A 16410-nucleotide genomic window follows, 5' to 3' on the forward strand; every position below is an offset into this window, starting at 1 on the left:
TTGCGAACATGGGAGGGTTCGTGATCGCCCTTCCTGACACGGAGGAATCGTCCTTGGAGAGAAATGCAAACCCCCGAATGAGTCACTATTACCTATCCCCTAGAGGTCTTGGTAAGTCTCTTTCCCCTCTTCGAACGATTGTTCAAATTTCCTAAACAGCCCCAGAGACATTCTCAAGAATGCAGCTTTTTGAGTCCTCGACTAGAAAGCCGACATGGTTCCCGACAGTCACCGAGGAGGAGATCCAAGACAAATCGAAGCCAGACCCCTTTACCAAAGCCTTTGCCGTGCTTCAATGCGGCTGGTTGGTAATTCAGACCATTGCTCGCACCGCGCAAGGGCTCCCCCTCACCGAACTGGAGCTTGCGACATTAGCGTTCATCCCCTGTGCATTCGTCATGTACGGGTTCTGGTGGTACAAGCCCTTCGACGCGCAAGAGGCTATTACCCTCGTCTGTTTGAACGAAAGCCAGGCGCGTACAGCAAGGGCAATGATCCATTGCATGCGAGCGGAGCAAGAAGGTGACGATATGACCCCCGGCTGGAGCGACTTGAGCGACAGGGACACAAGCGATCTGATGCTCCACTACCGAGACAGAAGCCTCCGCTTTCCAGAGCTTGACTTTGAATTGGCGCGCGAGATCCTGGTACCAGGTTGGGAGAGCGAGGGTGCGAGAGAGAAGCAAGACGACCCCGTCCATTGCATGCGAGCGGAGCAAGAAGGTGACGATATGACCCCCGGCTGGAGCGACTTGAGCGACAGGGACACAAGCGATCTGATGCTCCACTACCGAGACAGAAGCCTCCGCTTTCCAGAGCTTGACTTTGAATTGGCGCGCGAGATCCTGGTACCAGGTTGGGAGAGCGAGGGTGCGAGAGAGAAGCAAGACGACCCCGTCGTGGTGATTTTCTACGTCGCTGCTGCGACGTTCTCTGCCATCCATGCTGTTGCGTGGAGCTGGGAGTTTCCCTCGGCAATGAGTCGGACACTTTGGAGAATATTCAACTTAGTGGCTGTTGGTTCATTGTTTGCCAACGCCGTCTCCTGGGTCATAGGGAGCTGTGGGGAGGATTGCTGTGACGGCGTGGACTGGTCGTGTGTGTGTGGGGACCATGAACTGTCGTCTTGGAATACTCCTTTTTTGACCTTGCTTGGGGTGCTGGCGTATGCTGCTGCCCTTTAGGCGTCCCTTACTCGTTTGAAAGCCTCTAAGGCTGCGATTGCTATATAATCGAAATAGACAACAAGCCATCACAGAAACATAAATCACGGAACATCCCTCCTTGATCATGCAATTTCCCGCCTATAGCAACCCAAGTTTCACTGCTTCTGCAGCACCAACCTTCCATCCTCATCCGACGGCTCCAAGCGCAGATCAACCGTTTTCGCCATCTCCTCCATCCTTTTTGCAGTAGTATAGAGCTCGTCGTCGTGGTCCACGTTCTCCAGACCGTGATAAAAAAGTGCTAGACTGGAGGACTTCCAGGGCAAAACCTTTTCCTTCCTGCTCGTGAAGACGGTAAGCGCAAAGAATATATTACCTCCGAGTACTAGAAGGGCAGGAAGGATAAGCCAGAGCCATTGTACCTTTACAAAGGCCCGAGGCTCGGAGACTGTGCCTTTGATGGTGTAGTTACTGTCATCCATAAGAGTGTGGGTGAGAGAGGTGGCGAGCCTTGTCATAAAGTTTTCGAATCCGATGGCTCGCACACGCCAGAATCCGGGGTTTGCCATCTCCTGCGCACCGTAATATACCCATGTGCTACTGTTTGTGTCGTTGACGGCGCGTATGTATAGTTGTTCAACTGTTGCGAGGAATTCGGTGAATCGGAGGTCCCAGACGCCACAGATGCGAAGGTCGGTGGCATCTAGGTAAAGGGAGTCCTCACTGGGAATAGACGTGTTTGCTGGTATCCGTGTTGAGCCTCCTTGTGGGACCCAGCAGATTGATGACTCGTCATCGTCCGCGTAGAAGAATCTCCCTTCGTCCACTACCTTCGCAGTGGTTACAACAGAGGTGTTGGCAATGGAAACATTGTATTCCCAAAGGCACATGGAAAAGCGACAGGTGGTTACCTTGTGCACGTAGAGCGCCTCTAGGGGATCTGCAGTCGACTCTAGTATGTTCTGCTTCATGCCCAGCTGGGCGTATGCGAGCTCGAGCACGGGTTTTTCCAGGTTGGGTACTTCAACATAACCATCTTGAATAGGTATGTTCCTGGAGATAACCGGATCCCAGAGAAGAACATCCAAAAACTGCATCATGTCGGTGTCTTCTAACGACCATGTAGTGTCTGCAAATCGCCCACCAGAGACGTAGCCAGGAATGGCCACCTCGCACCGTGTCAGGGTTCCCCGAGATGTGTCGTTTCCATGCATTGGTTGCTGGCGAAAGGTGATGCTAGCCTCTGCTGTTCTATCGGTGCACTGGTTGCAATAGCCGAGCGTGTGGAATGACGGCCATGTACAGTTCCCTGACAGACAGGAGGGACGGATGTCAAGGTCATCTGACCACAAGGCCCGGTGATAAGCGGTCTCCCAGCTAGGTGTGTAGTTGGGCCCATCCTGTGGTGCGGAATCCCTCGCTTGCCCAACGAGGGCGTGGTCACTCCCGGTGGCTGCCTCTGCAAGTCTGATAGGGTAGCTGAGGACCTGTTGGATAAATGGGTCGAGCGACATAATGAGCACGACAACGGCGGCACCAAGACGAACAGGTAAGTAATTGTTGCCTCGGACAAAGAGCTTCATTGAACCCAGCGGGCCGCGACTCGCATTATCGAACTCGTGCAGTCTAAATAAACGCGTTGGCTTCCTGCAAGCTGACAGCCATTTCCACTGACCCAACGCCTCGGCGAGTGCAAGAAGCATTAACAGCCTGCAGGCAGTGCCCAGAACGGAAATGACTGCGTTCAAGGAGATCCACCCAGGCTGGAGTTGGTCATCGTATACGCGTAGAACGACGCACAGGAGGCAGAAGCATATAGTGCTAGAGGCAGCGGCAGCTACCTCTAACATCCATGCACTTTGTAGCCTTGACTTCCAGTGGCTGAATCTTTCTTTCCACGACGTTCTTTGTTTGGGAAGCGAAGGTTGCGTTGAGGTGTCGGAAGATAACGGTGATCGAGAGTCAGGATCGTCATCGCGACTACCACGAGGTGGTGCGGAAAGGAAGGAACGTGCAGCCTCGAGCTCCAGTGGTTCTAGCTCCATAATAAAGGGTGGATATCTCAGTCAATAGTAGGAGAAGATGAGTCTAGTCAGTAGAATACCCGGGCATGAGCGGGTTATCAGCTCGAGAGTGAACGGACAGGACCGCATATTTATCAACTTTCGAACTCTCATTATGGCACTCCCGCAATTGTTTGGCGCCTAAAATGAGGACTGTCTGACTTTTTGCCCCAAAGTGTTGACCCTGCATGCCCTAGCGCCTGTCATACCATCCACATCTACAACCTTATCATCAGACACTCCCACGAGCGAACTCAGCACCACTGCAGCTTGCCTGCCTTGAATCCCCTGGATCACAATGAAAATGACAGGCTCATAGCCTCCGATTGAGTCAACAATACTTGAAGAACCCGCCAGCAGAGCTTCTGTTCAGCCATGCTTGTCCCGAGTTAGCCTTGGTGGCACCTTTGGTCTCCATTAAAAGCATCAACAGCATCATTCGCAGCCCAATGCTGATCTCAACCCCACGCAAGGCTAAAACTAAACTGGTACTCCATTACTATTATAATCATATTATCCTGGCCTATCGATCTACAGCTGCAGTGCCCTTTCGCCAGGCTGAAACCCGCATGGCAGAAATCGTTTGAACAGCCGCCAGCCTTGCCTTACTTTGCAACCCCCGGGCTCAACCTACAAAGCCATCATTTAACATGCCCATTATGGCGTAAACACAAAACAAACCTATAGGTCGAGAGCTTTCAAAAGCCATGACTGAAATGTGGTCGCCTACCGGAGACGCATGATTGTACATCCAACCCAAGAAAAGCTATGGACCCCGGCCGATGCCTATCAGCCCCCGTATAGGTAAGCTGTAGACCTTAGGCAGGTGCCTATGTAGGTATCAGTCAAGAATAAACCCTACCTAACCAGTCCTACAACACCAACAACAACACGGAACCAACATTTAGATGCCACCACACCGCAGAAACGAAACCCTCTCAACAAACGACCCCCGACCAACCCGGACCCCAAAGACTTCAACATCCACCCCGGCCCAATCCGCCCCAGTCAAAAGGCACCGTGGCCGCGCCTCACAGGACTTAAGGCCAGGGTCTGGGGCGGGGATTGGGGTTGGGGAGAGGGATGTTAGGGTGAGAGTCAGGCCGACGATGATTTTGGCAAAGGCGTGGTCTGCTCGCCTACGGCCATTGTGGCTGCGTTGGCGTGGAAGAGAAGGGGGGGGGATGGGTCGGGTAGAACTGTGGGTGGATAGAGTAGGTCTAGGAGACCCTCTGGGGGCTGGCAGGTCTAAGGCTTGTGGGAGAGAGCTTGGATCCGCAGAACCCCGATGCGGCCGGGGTCTTACGTTCCTACCCCCCTTTCCACAACATATGACCGGCCGTCAAGTATGGGTCGTTCCTTGTCACCTCGTCGAGCGTAGATAACAGAATCGGGGCAGGGCATGGGCGCAAACTGGCAGCCAGGCTGCAGGAGGTTAATACCACAGGATTCCTGTATAAACAGGGTGAAAGAGGCCATGCGGTCAGTAATCCATTGAAGCATAAAGCGTTTATGGCACGTCGGACTGCCTTTTTGATTATGCAACTCATAGGCAGTGAATAGACGGTGTGCCTTATGCTGCATATGCTGGTTCATCTTTGGATCGATCCTCGCCGTGACAATTACCTGTGGCTAGTTTCAAGATCCTTATAGTCTTTTCAGCAAGCAAGTCTGAACGAGCTGTGAATCTTAAAAATAGTGTCTTTTCACAGCCTTGAGGTGTGGTTAAAGAGGGTGATATCAGGCCGTCACATTGCGGTGTTTAGTTTAATCCAAGTTGCAGGAGGAGCTGGACCTGTTGATCAAGCCTAAGACACTTACTTAGCGTGCTTTTAAGAATGTCTACTATCTCTGTGTGTTAGTCTCTTGAAACTCATCCCTTGCATGGGGAAACCTGACCGGATCCCTGTCGGAGAGCTTGCTAGTACCGATCTTAAAAAATTATACAAGCAAATTAGATTAGTCTTGGTTGTACTAGGAGACATTGACCTCGCTGGAGAAACGCCAGGCTACAATAAGGCTCTACTATCTAGCTATAAAGCGGCACATTAGTGCAATTCAGGTCGCAAGATGCTCCTAAGACAGAGGCTAATTCCTTATTGATGTGTTCAAAATTGGGATAGTACACCACGAACCAGATAATACCAATGTCCTTTCAAGGCACCGACTGCGCTCCTGACGCCTCAGCCAGCCTCTCCAGCAATTTTTCAATTCTCTCTTTGGTTTATGTCGGCAGATTCTGAACAAGCGAAGTGTCCGTACTCAGATTAGCCAGATGAGCCATATCAAGTGCGGTATTAGCACCGATATCCGCAGATTCGATTATTGCGCTAGCGCCCAAGTCCAGTAGGACCTCTATGGTCTCCCAGTTACCTCTGTGAGCGGCCCAATGGAGCGCTGATCGACCCGTTTGATTCACTGCGTTGATATCCGGACCAGCATCGACAAGCAGTTTGACATTCTCGGCAGTCCCATAGGACGCTGCTGAATGGAGGGGTAGGCTACCGTTGAAAAGGCGGGCATTGATATCCAGCCCGGTTTGGTTGAGAAGTAGCTTCAATCCCTCGGAGGTGCGGCGTCTCGCCGCTAAATGCAGTGCACTGAATCCTGCGGCATCTTGAGCATTCACGTCCGCTCCGGCCTTGAGGAGGAGAGCCATGATATCGACGTGGCCTTCCTTTGCCGCTAGAATGAGAGGTGTTGGGCCTGCGCCCTCTGCTTCCTCAGGCAAAGCCTCATGAGCGGTTTGGTGAATGTGTCGTGGAGGCCGACTATTTACCTGAGCCCCGCTGTCAATCAAAACCGGGACAAGCTCAGGGTTGTTTCCGAGGATTGCCAGCTCGAGTGGTGTCCAGTCGTCACCATAGCGGTTGTTTGCATTCGCACCCTGTGATAGAACGTCTCTCGCGAGTGCAATGTCCCCAGGCTGCGCAGCTCGACCTAAGGCCGCTGGTGGAGAGGATGTGTCTATCTGTTTACATAGATCAGTCCCACGGCTTTGCAGATAGCATATGAGAGCTTCATCGCCCACGGAAGACGCCAGCTCTAATGCTTCATCGACTGATATGGCGAAGAATCTGGTCCCATGTGCTAGTATTTCCCGGAATATCTCAAAGTCACCGGATGCTTTGGCAATTTTCATGGCAGTGTCAAAGGCTTGCTTGAACGTATATGGGTTGTAACAGCGGCTATCCGGAGGGTTGGAGTATTGGCATTGCAGGAGCTCCTCTACGATATCCCTGTAACCTCGACTCACAGCGGCGTCTAAACACGAGTCTGACATCCCTTTCCAGCTGTGAAAGTCCTCCGCACCGCGAGCCAGAAGAAACCGACATATTTCGGTGTGTCCATAGCACACAGCCCAGAGTAACGGGTATGACACTAATCCTTCGATATCCGTGCGGTTGATAGAAGCTCCTGCATTGACAGGTTCAACGACCACGTCGTGATGACCATGCTGGCATGCTGCACCAAGTGCGTTGTGTGAATCAACGTTCGCACCTGATTCGATTAACGCCCTTACCATCCGACGGTTACCATTGCGGGCAGCCGCCTGCAAGGGGCAATGACGCCCAGAGTTGGGATCGGCTCCAGTAGCCAGTAGTACTTGAACGACCTGTTCCATCCCGCAGTGCGCGGCGTAGTAGAGAGGGCTATACTGTTCTGCCTTATCAAGGGCTTCTCCCTGCCAAGGTCTTTCTAAATTCGCCTTTCCCATGAGTGCGAAGGGTAGACCTTCCCCATCGAAACAGTCGATTAGCAGCCCCTTCATTTTCGAGCTGTCCCACTCATCCCCGGATGCAACCTTGTGCCTATGCCAGAAGTGCTTTGCATAGCTCGTCAGAGTATAATATTGCCATGCATGTTCTGGAACAAGGTTTGCGATGTAGTGGATGTATGCAAGCGCACTCTTGGCTATGATTGCGTGTGACTCTCTCTCTTCCAAGTGGAAATAAGTCGATGACCCAATTCTAGTTGCCTCGGACAAAAGAAACTCCCGCACGGTATAGTGCGCAAGCTTAACATATGTCTTGGTGAGATCCTTCGCTGAGCGCTCGACGGTGACGAAGCTAGAGCATGAGTCGAAGAACCCATCCCCGTCAAGCAGCTCATACATAACATCATAGTATGGGATGTAACTGCTGGTGTTAATCGCTATCGCTGGGAGTAATTCAACAATTGTGAGCTGGACGTGTGTTAGGCTCCGACGAGTACCATGTCTAGTGGCACAACTTAGCAACCACTTACCGGTCTGAAAGCCAAGGTAACCCACCGCAGCAGGTTTCTCACCACAGCTTGATTTGTACTGTCGATACGATCGAGCACCCGACAATAATACTCCTCCAAAGAAGATGGCAAACTCGCAAGGCTCTCCTGTACTGCACGTGGCGTTGCACATTTGCGTAGGGACTGTAACTGGCAATCCATCCAGCGATATCTGTACCAATATTAGTCTTGAGATTACCCACTAAGCATACACGTACGAGCCATATGTCCGTGGCAAGACAGAAGATTCAATCATCTGCTTCAGCTGCGGTCGCCACCGTGAGAACTTAGCGTCGTGCAATAGCTGGTGTCGTAGGGCTGTCTGTATGTCAAGTTCCGCCGCCGATTTATCGAAGACCATGATAACGCGGTTAAGGCCCTCAAATGCGTCTCGTATATGATTGAGCTCACGGCTCAGCACCGTAACGTGAACGTTCGATGGGGCAACATGCATCACAGATTTTGACGAAATCTGTAGCACCATCCAGTCCATCTTGCAGAAAGTGATCACTCTCGTCAAGGCCATCGAGCACAACATAACAGTGACCAGAGGTCACTAGAAGGTCTTGTAGCGTAACTAGCCACACATTATGGTCCCATTGCATCTGGTTGAACCAAGTCATCAGGTTGGGGGGGGGTCTGAATACCCTGTTCAATAAGCTGTTTCACGAAGATCCGATACACGACTTCTAGACTGATACGTCATCCATCCGATCCATCAATATATAGGTAGCACAGTCTTCTGTCTTGCTGAGTATTGCAGTATTGGTGAAGATCTCGAATTATTCTCGAACTGACACGGTACGCTGATCAGGCTCGCTCGATACATAACGTTGGAATATCAAGCACCAGTGACCTACCACAGAACAGTTTAACCACACCCAGCTGGAAGCTAGTTAGCACCAGACACTCAGTACACCGGGAGTGTTGTAGACAACGTACCAGGTCCCTGAACCCAGAGCAACTTTCCATTTCCTTGCTTCCACTCAATATACTTCGTCGAATTGAGCAACCAGTCCCCTGTACCTGGTGCCATCTTTGCGCATTCCCGCTCAGTTTTCGCTGTTTGGTCTAGCTCGCCAATCAAAGTCTGGAGATGGTGCAGAATTTTGATCTGCGAAGGAAAGTCAGCTAGCTATTCCCGCTCTCCACGGGGTATATACGTCTGGATGAATTATTCCACGTCGCCGCCAAATGCATCACATTTTTCTCGAGGCTTGGGATCACCCGAGTGCATGCCAAAACGTCGACCATTTGGCTCCTATAAATGATTTTAGCAAGATATACTGCCGCTACAACACCATAAACATACGCATTATCAGCGGCCAGGGCAAGTTGGAGCGTATTTTTAATCGACGCAATGGCCTGTAGTTTCCTTTCTGCATCTCCCCGACTCAAAGGCCACAGCAGGTTGCTCCTTGCTTTCGCGGATTTTCCAATCTTCAACCATGCCTTTAAATCCTGCAGCTCGACCAAGCATTTTCGTAACGGCCCATCGGTCTTCTGCATCTCGTTCAGAGACGGGAAGTCAGAGCCCTTGTCGGTCTCGGCAATTTTAACTAGCTGTTGGGCCACGCTTCCGACACTCGTAACTTCGTCAAGGATTCGTGAGATCTCCTGCGGCGCGTCCCGGACACCCATGCGGTAGGCGCAGCAGATGGATACTACCTTACCCGACAGCTGCACTATGGCGACTAGTGTGCCGATGAGACCAATTGGTTCAACCATCCTGGAAATTGGAATGAGGTGCTGGGTCGAAGAAATCCATTCAAGGCTCTGAAGAGAGCCTGGGCTCGTGGTCCGGTATAAGGAAGCTGCGTTGGGGGGCAGCAAAATTGCGCTTGGTTTCCTCATTTAGGAATCGAGTTACACAATTCATGCAGCACTATCCTCAGTGTCGTAGAGGTAAGCAGAGAGTAGGACAGACCTATGTGTCCTTGCGTTGTCCAGAGCTGATTTGCGTCAGGTCGGCGGACTGTAAGACATGCTCAGAGATGCGGTGGCTTTAGGAAGGAAAAGATCACGCTCGTGGTGTTTTAGCATGCACTCTTTATCATAGCCAGCCTGGGTGGCCTTGTCATCCGCAGTGCCTCGATAGCTCCCGATCGGGTGACTATGTGGAATCCACAACGACGACCAGGTATTGCTGCGAGGGCACCGCTTGTCTATGTGGTGGGGTCTGCATATACGCGTCCTATCAAAGCGCAGTCCCGACTCGTGGCTGTTCTATTGGCGAGGCTGCGAAAGGGCGAAGACAAGGCTGACGCGTACCAGGACCACGGAATTCTGAAGCACGAAGAAGATGATAGCGGTATAGTCTCGCATTTTGATGCTGTGGAATATTGAAAGCAGGTTACGGAGCGATCAGTAAACCTTGACACGTTCCCATGGTACGAGTACCATCCGGAGGGAGGAACCCTTTATGCTGGGGCTCTATGAACATGGCTGTGGCATATCGCAACGTTGGTAGGAGCCTGCCTATATCCATGGCTCGACAGCCTTGCTCAAGTACTCACCATAGCACAGGCGTAGTCACCAGACTGTTAAGTGTGTTAGTCCATTTTATCGGAGGAAAAAGCAGCGGGCTCTCGCAGAGACATCATGGGGTCTAAGGGGCCAAGACAAGGCTGAAGAGTAGCCTCGCGTAGATGGTAAGCCTCGAGACGAGAGTCAGCCTTGGTTGCAGCAATAGCCTCCGCTCATCTGTGTGGCCTGTTTCTGCCTGTATCGGCCTGGTTTCGACCGTTTGTCTTTATCATTGATGAAACCTCCGCTTCGAGGGGCTTTTGACACACAAACAGACTCCAGAAATCGTCTCTATCCATGGCAGAAGGACTCAGTGCCGCCGCCTCAGTGGTGGGCCTTGCAGCCGCGGCCATCCAGAGTGTCCAGTTCCTCTACAACACCATCGACAACATCAAAGGCTCCCCCGAGATGATCAAGAACGTCCAAACGGACCTTCATTCCGTGGAGTCCATACTTAAAAAACTGCACAACGCCCTAAAGGACGACACCTGCTTGGTTCTCAACGACGTTGCCAAGCGCAGTGTGGAAGACTGCGATGCCGCATGCAAGCGCTTCCAGACTGTCCTCGCGAGATGGATGAAACGCTCTTCTGAGGATAAGGCCTTCTGGGCGGACAGATGGAAGGTTGCTCTGTTTGGCCTGGAGAAGATCAAGGCGTTCCGGGGTCGTCTTAATGACTACAAGATGACGATCAGTGTCGCATTATTGACGGCAACATAGTACGTTCTTTGGCTCTGCGGTTCACTTTTTTCTTTCCCTTCAGAAAGGGAATAATGGCTGACACGCCTTGAAGCATCCGAACTACTCAACACGGCAACGTAGTGGCTGACATAAAAGATATGCTACTAAAGCAAAACAAACTTGGCCTCCGAAAGGAGCTATCGCGCGTGGACAGCCGTGTGACGGAGCTTGAGGACGACCAGAAGCAGCTTTCCCTGCTAAATTTCAAATACGGTGATGAAGAAAGACAATGTAACTGGCAAGAGTTACTTGAGGATTTGCGGCAACAGCAAGCGGCCAACGATGCGAGGCGGCAGGCATTTGATGCGGAGCTCTCCAGCACCGTTCGCCAGCGTACCGGCCAGAAGATCCGGGGGGTAAAAGCGACGAATAACAGTGCTGCTTTGGCGGGCTTCATGAACACCGAGGCCCAGAGTTACAACATTGACCAGGATATATCTGATATAACTGCTTGTAACTGGAGCGTTGCAGCCGCGGGAGTGGTTAAGGATTTTGACTTTGGAAACTTTGGGCGGCAAGCTTCAAACGATCGTAGAAAATAGCGCTGAAATACAGCGGACGTTTTGTTTCCTCTTTTCGTGTTTCTTGTTTCGTTTTCAGGAACTTCGTTTCATTAAGAATGTATCTTGACAACAGCTCACCTCCTGGTTCGCCCAACAGTAGATCGGTAATCTTACATCCGAGGGCGCGTAATATGAGCTATTGATCGTGGCGAGTAATCTGTAGGAATGCTGGGGTCTGCAAGGCTGGCGGCTCGTGAAACGAGGTCTATCATCTCGAGTTTCAGTTTGGGAATAAGGCAGTACAACCACAGGATAACAGACTAGAATCAGGGAAGGGAGGTCTCATTCTGAGAGCAATCCTTCGCTGTGTATGCGGTTGCCAGTGATTTCGATAGCAAACGAAGGTGCAGCCAAGGGAGGCGCGAAACTCGACCTTGCTCTTCTTATACCTGATCTTACGACACTTCACAAGCCTGTTCTTTCTCTCTCTCTTCTATTCATGAACTGCTCCAAGAGTCTTCATTCAACCCATCGTACTTGGCCATTGTACTCACCGTTTCCGCCATGTCTAGCACGAATACATCCCCGTCACCGACCCAGCTTCCCCGCGAAGTGCATATTACCGGGGTAAGCGCAGACAATGGCTCCAACGCCTTTGCGACAGTCAATCTCGGGAGGATGTATGTTGGTGTTCCTGAAGACCGCCGAGGTCAGTTAGATACCTAGTTCTCCTTTGTGTCTCCAACTTCTTCCCAGTGTCACTAACAAAAGCCCAGAGGACTACGAGACAAAAGCTAGCGCCTGTCGAGACGCCCTATTCCTTACCGATCCACACATTGACCGTGAGCGGCTCATTAGCACAAAGGGCCGCAGAGTTGATGGAACATGCGATTGGATCACACGCAATCCCGTATACCAAACCTGGCTAAGTGGCGAGTCGGGGCTGTTGTGGATTTCAGGGAGTCCTGGAAAAGGCAAAACCATGCTCTCCATCTTCTTGACGGAGGAGCTGGGGCGCCTTGTGGAAGCCACAAATGAAGGGCTATTGTTGTTCTATTTCTGCAATCGTCAGGACGAGAAGTGTAACACTCCGCTCACGATCCTGCGCAGCCTTATATGGCAGCTCATCTCACATCGCCCAACTCTGGCCGATAAGGTATTTCGACATTTTGAAAGCGGAGACAGGAAGGGACAAACAGTGGCATCATTCGAGACTCTTTGGGTCATCTTCCGAGATCTCATTCTCAAACTGAATAGCGGACCCGTGCTATGTGTGGTTGATGGACTTGACGAGTGCGTGAAGGATAGCTTGGGTGGATTAGTGCCAAGACTTGTCGAGATGTTCTCTCTAAAAGAGTCGCAACGGCCAGGCATAAGATTGAAGCTAGTTATCATTAGCCGGGATATCATCGGCTTGCACGGTTGTATGCGAATAAGGCTGGATCCGGACAATAATTCATCAATCGCGGAAGACCTCAATATCTTCATCACAGTCCGCATCCGTGAGCTGTCTAGAATAGATGGGTTCGACGATAGCATTCGTCAGATTGTGCGTGACACCCTCGCGGGGAGATCAGAGGGAACATTCTTGTGGATTGGATTTGTTGTCCACGAGCTCTTGAAGAAGCAAACTTGCACGCAGGTGCTAGAGGCTCTTGAAGTGCTACCAAAGGGCCTTCCGGAGCTCTACGCACATATGTTGGTTCAAATCGAGAAAAGTGACAGGACTATAAGCTCCGCGATCCTGCGTTGGGTTACCATGGCTTCGCGGCCTCTGCGGCTGCAGGAGCTGGCTGCGGCTGTTGGCATCACGTCTTCGCATTTCCTGAGTGCAGATCAGGCCGTATTCGACCGGGTAGCTTTGTGCAAACCATTGTTAGAAGTGCAAGGCAACAGGGTCCTGCTTGTTCACCAATCTGTCCGCGACTATCTATTAGGGGCGCACTTAAGCAGCCACTCAGAGCTGAGTGAGTTCTGGGTGGACGTCGAGAAAGCACACTTCAACATAGCTCGGATCTGTCTTGACACTATTTCAAGCAGTGGATTGAAGCATGGTATAGTGAGTCTTCGATCTTCAAAGTGGCCCGAGTGTCCACTGTTAGATTATGCAGCCCTGCACTGGGCACAACACGCGAAATCATCCGGGGGACTGGCGGCACACCTTCTGGAGTCAGCAAGGAGCTTTTTTAAGAGCAACTCTTGTATGCGACAGAACTGGTGGCTATCCTGTCGATCTGAATTTTATGCAACCCATTACTGGCCTAAGGAGCTACCAGCATTGCATATGGCGTGCCTGCTCGGGATTCTGCCGTGGGTTAGGAAATTATGTCACAAGTGGAGATTCTGCCTCTCAATCGCCGAGGTGAACAGAAGGGATAGATCTGGGCAAACGGCTATAAATTGTGCTGCCAGTGCCGGGAATTATGATATTGTCAAGTATCTCATTGCACGTGGCGCTGATATTCATGTAACCTCATTGTGTGGACTGAATGCGCTTTCTGCAGCATCCAAAAGAAACCGCATAGAGACAGTGCAGTTACTGCTTGACAACGGAGCAGCTGCCAATCAAGATAATTATATCGCCGCCCTGGAAAGGGCATGTTTCGCAGGTAACGAAAGGGTGGTCAGACTACTGCTCCCTTACGGAGAGAAATTTGGTCCTGTGGCCTTCTCAAAGACACTCGCACGGGCCGTGGAAAGTGAGAATACGGGCCTAGTTGAGTTTCTACTTGATCAGGATGTCAAATTTGATATATACGATCCCCAAGAGATGTTGATTATTGCGTCCGGCAATGGGCACGGGAAAGCCGCATTGTGGCTGCTAGCACACGGAGCTACTCTCGATGGCTGGAATGGGGTCGGGTCCACGGCATTATGTCGGGCAGTCAGCCGGCAACAGAATGAGACCGTACAGCTGCTTCTTGCAAAGGGCGCCAAGGTGAACAAAACAGAAAAATGGTCGGGTAGAACAGGACTGCACTACGCAGCGTTCAACCGAGATGAGAACATGGTCCAGCTGTTACTTGACCACAAGGTCGAAATAAACGCACTGGACATCACAGGATGCTCGGCACTGTACAGGGCCACCAAGGCAGACCCCGTCAGTGCAGCCGTTGTAAAACTGCTGTTGCATCAGGGTGCTGACCCGAACATTACCAACAACCGTGAGAAGAGAGCTCTCTACCAAGCAGCTAAACGTGGCTGCACCGATGCTGTGGAGCTCTTGCTGGAATACGGGGCAGATGTAAATGCTCAACAGACTTATGAGGACACTGCACAGCTCGTGGCACCCTATACTATCCAGGAGGAGAATACGCAACCCTTACTACGGTATAGGCCTAAAGTCAATCAACAAAATACAGATGGGGATACTGCACTACACGTGGCTGCCCATACCAGCCACGAGGGGATTGTGCAACTCTTGCTGGAGCACGGAGCCGGAGTCAGTGAACAAAACATTCACAGACAGACTGCACTGCACATGGCAGCCTGCACTAGCCATAAGGGGGTCATCCAACTCCTACTGGATCATGGAGCCAGGGTTAATGAACAAGATATATATGGCGACACTGCACTGCACACGGCAGCCCAGGCTAGGCGTGGAGAGATTGTGCAACTCCTCCTAAGACACGGAGCCAGAGTCGACAAACAAAACAAAGACGGGAACACTGCATTGCACGTGGCAGCCTATTACAACTGCGAGGAGAATGTGCAACTCTTACTCCAGTACGGAGCTAGGGTTGATAAACAAAATACCGATGGGGACACTGCATTGCACCTCCACCAGGCAGGCTATTATAGTACTGATGGAAGAGTTGTGGAAGTCTTCCTACAACGTGGAGCCAATGTCGATACACGAAACAAGAATGGGAAAACTGTGCTGGACATGGCCTTCCGGGCCGGGAACGCAGAAACAGTGCAGCTCTTGCTGGAGCACGGGGCCATTATAGGCAGCGCAGCGAGCCATGGTGGTATAACAGCTTTGTGAGTCGCAGAATTGCAGCGGCCCACTGCGGTGGTGGATTCACAATAGGCGCCGCGCAAGCTAGAGATATGGTCAGCTGTCGGCTGACCTCGAGGCCCGGGGCTATCCTGTATTCTCAGGAAATCAACATATGACAGCCCGAGCCGCCAGAAATCTTTGAGTTGCTTCGTGGTATCAATATGGGCTGATGGATATGCCGATCATTCCACCGGATGTGCCACCAGGTTTGGAATCGTTGTCATTCACAACCTGGTCACTCTAACACCAACTACGCAGGAAAGCCCTTCCGCATAACCGGATCCTATGGGTCAGGGTACGGTTTTCATTCTCTTCCATACGTGACGCTTTTTAAATAAATCCCGGTAGCCGCTCTGCACCACATCTTAGCATCACCAACATCTGGGACTTGATTCACATGAACGAGCCCGCCCCAGTCTACAAAGCCAAAGCAATGAGGTTATCCATCAAGTACCCGGTCGGTTTACTATGTTGAGATGTCCTTTGCGATTCTGGAATTGACGCGTGGTAGGCGAAGGGTAAGGGCCGAGAGCACGGTGGTTGTCACCGTCGCGGAGGTGGGAGCATAATCTAGATTGCCAAGATGTTTGTTGCTGAGTCCAGGACCTCGAGGGCTCCGCGTAATCTACGTAGAGAAGCAGTATCAGAAGGCTCGGTATACTTTATAATAAAACTTGGTATTTCCTAGCCAGGGGGTATGGATTCCAATTATCAATCTATCAGAAGAAATTATATAAATGTTGGTAACAGGTGAGGGCCCGGCCAGTAAATCACGTTAGCTCCCACTGAGGCTGCCTGCAATCTTACCTATCTTTCATTTTTTTGTTTTGTGTTTGATATAGAATATTGTACCCTAACTCAGGCCCATCTCCAACAGAAATGGCATCATCCGAACGTGCATGTATACTACCCCGTCAAGGACAGCGACGCTTGCAAAGTCCACAAGACTGGCTTTGTAAGCTAGTGCTACTTGACCCTGGAGTGACTCATCGGTTGAAAATGCGGCAATGGGTTTCTTGTCGGGGTGCATTCGTCGTTGTGCAGGTGGGCCACTAATACCGCACCACCGCCCCAAGGTAATTATGTTGAATTGATACAGCCAATGAGCTAGGATACCATTCGCTCTCTTTCTTATCCGACTG

The 16410-nt window shown here is 51.2% G+C and overlaps 4 protein-coding genes across 4 annotated transcripts; 1 reads left to right on the top strand and 3 right to left on the bottom strand.

The window, feature by feature from the left end:
• Nucleotides 1–1207: 1207 nt before the first annotated feature.
• Nucleotides 1208–2620, bottom strand: BJY04DRAFT_181612 (uncharacterized protein). Its single transcript, XM_073710215.1, has one exon. The coding sequence runs from the start codon at nt 2378–2380 to the stop codon at nt 1322–1324; it is 1059 nt and encodes a 352-aa protein (XP_073574421.1). The 5' UTR covers nt 2381–2620; the 3' UTR covers nt 1208–1321.
• Nucleotides 2621–5453: 2833 nt separating this feature from the next.
• On the bottom strand, nt 5454–7988 carry BJY04DRAFT_215070 (ankyrin repeat domain-containing protein; the record flags this gene model as incomplete). Its single annotated transcript, XM_073715400.1, has 3 exons — nt 5454–7415; nt 7478–7667; nt 7714–7988. The coding sequence occupies 3 exons, from the start codon at nt 7986–7988 to the stop codon at nt 5454–5456; spliced, it is 2427 nt and encodes an 808-aa protein (XP_073574422.1).
• A 378-nt stretch (nt 7989–8366) lies between these two features.
• Nucleotides 8367–9223, bottom strand: BJY04DRAFT_215071 (uncharacterized protein; the record flags this gene model as incomplete). The annotated part of the gene is made up of 4 exons (XM_073715401.1): nt 8367–8380; nt 8438–8609; nt 8699–8756; nt 8808–9223. 4 exons carry the CDS (start codon nt 9221–9223, stop codon nt 8367–8369), a joined length of 660 nt encoding a protein of 219 aa, XP_073574423.1.
• A 1095-nt stretch (nt 9224–10318) lies between these two features.
• Nucleotides 10319–11304, top strand: BJY04DRAFT_215072 (uncharacterized protein; the record flags this gene model as incomplete). Its single annotated transcript, XM_073715402.1, has 2 exons — nt 10319–10740; nt 10815–11304. 2 exons carry the CDS (start codon nt 10319–10321, stop codon nt 11302–11304), a joined length of 912 nt encoding a protein of 303 aa, XP_073574424.1.
• Between the last annotated feature and the right edge of the window lie 5106 nt (nt 11305–16410).

This window comes from Aspergillus karnatakaensis (assembly GCF_047715665.1).
Source record: "Aspergillus karnatakaensis strain CBS 102800 unplaced genomic scaffold BJY04scaffold_9, whole genome shotgun sequence".
Lineage (NCBI taxonomy): Eukaryota > Fungi > Ascomycota > Eurotiomycetes > Eurotiales > Aspergillaceae > Aspergillus > Aspergillus karnatakaensis.

Coding starts and splice junctions, on each gene's coding strand:
- BJY04DRAFT_181612 (XM_073710215.1), bottom strand. CDS start 2,380: ATGCATGGAAACGACACATCTCGGGGAACCCTGACACGGTGCGAGGTG.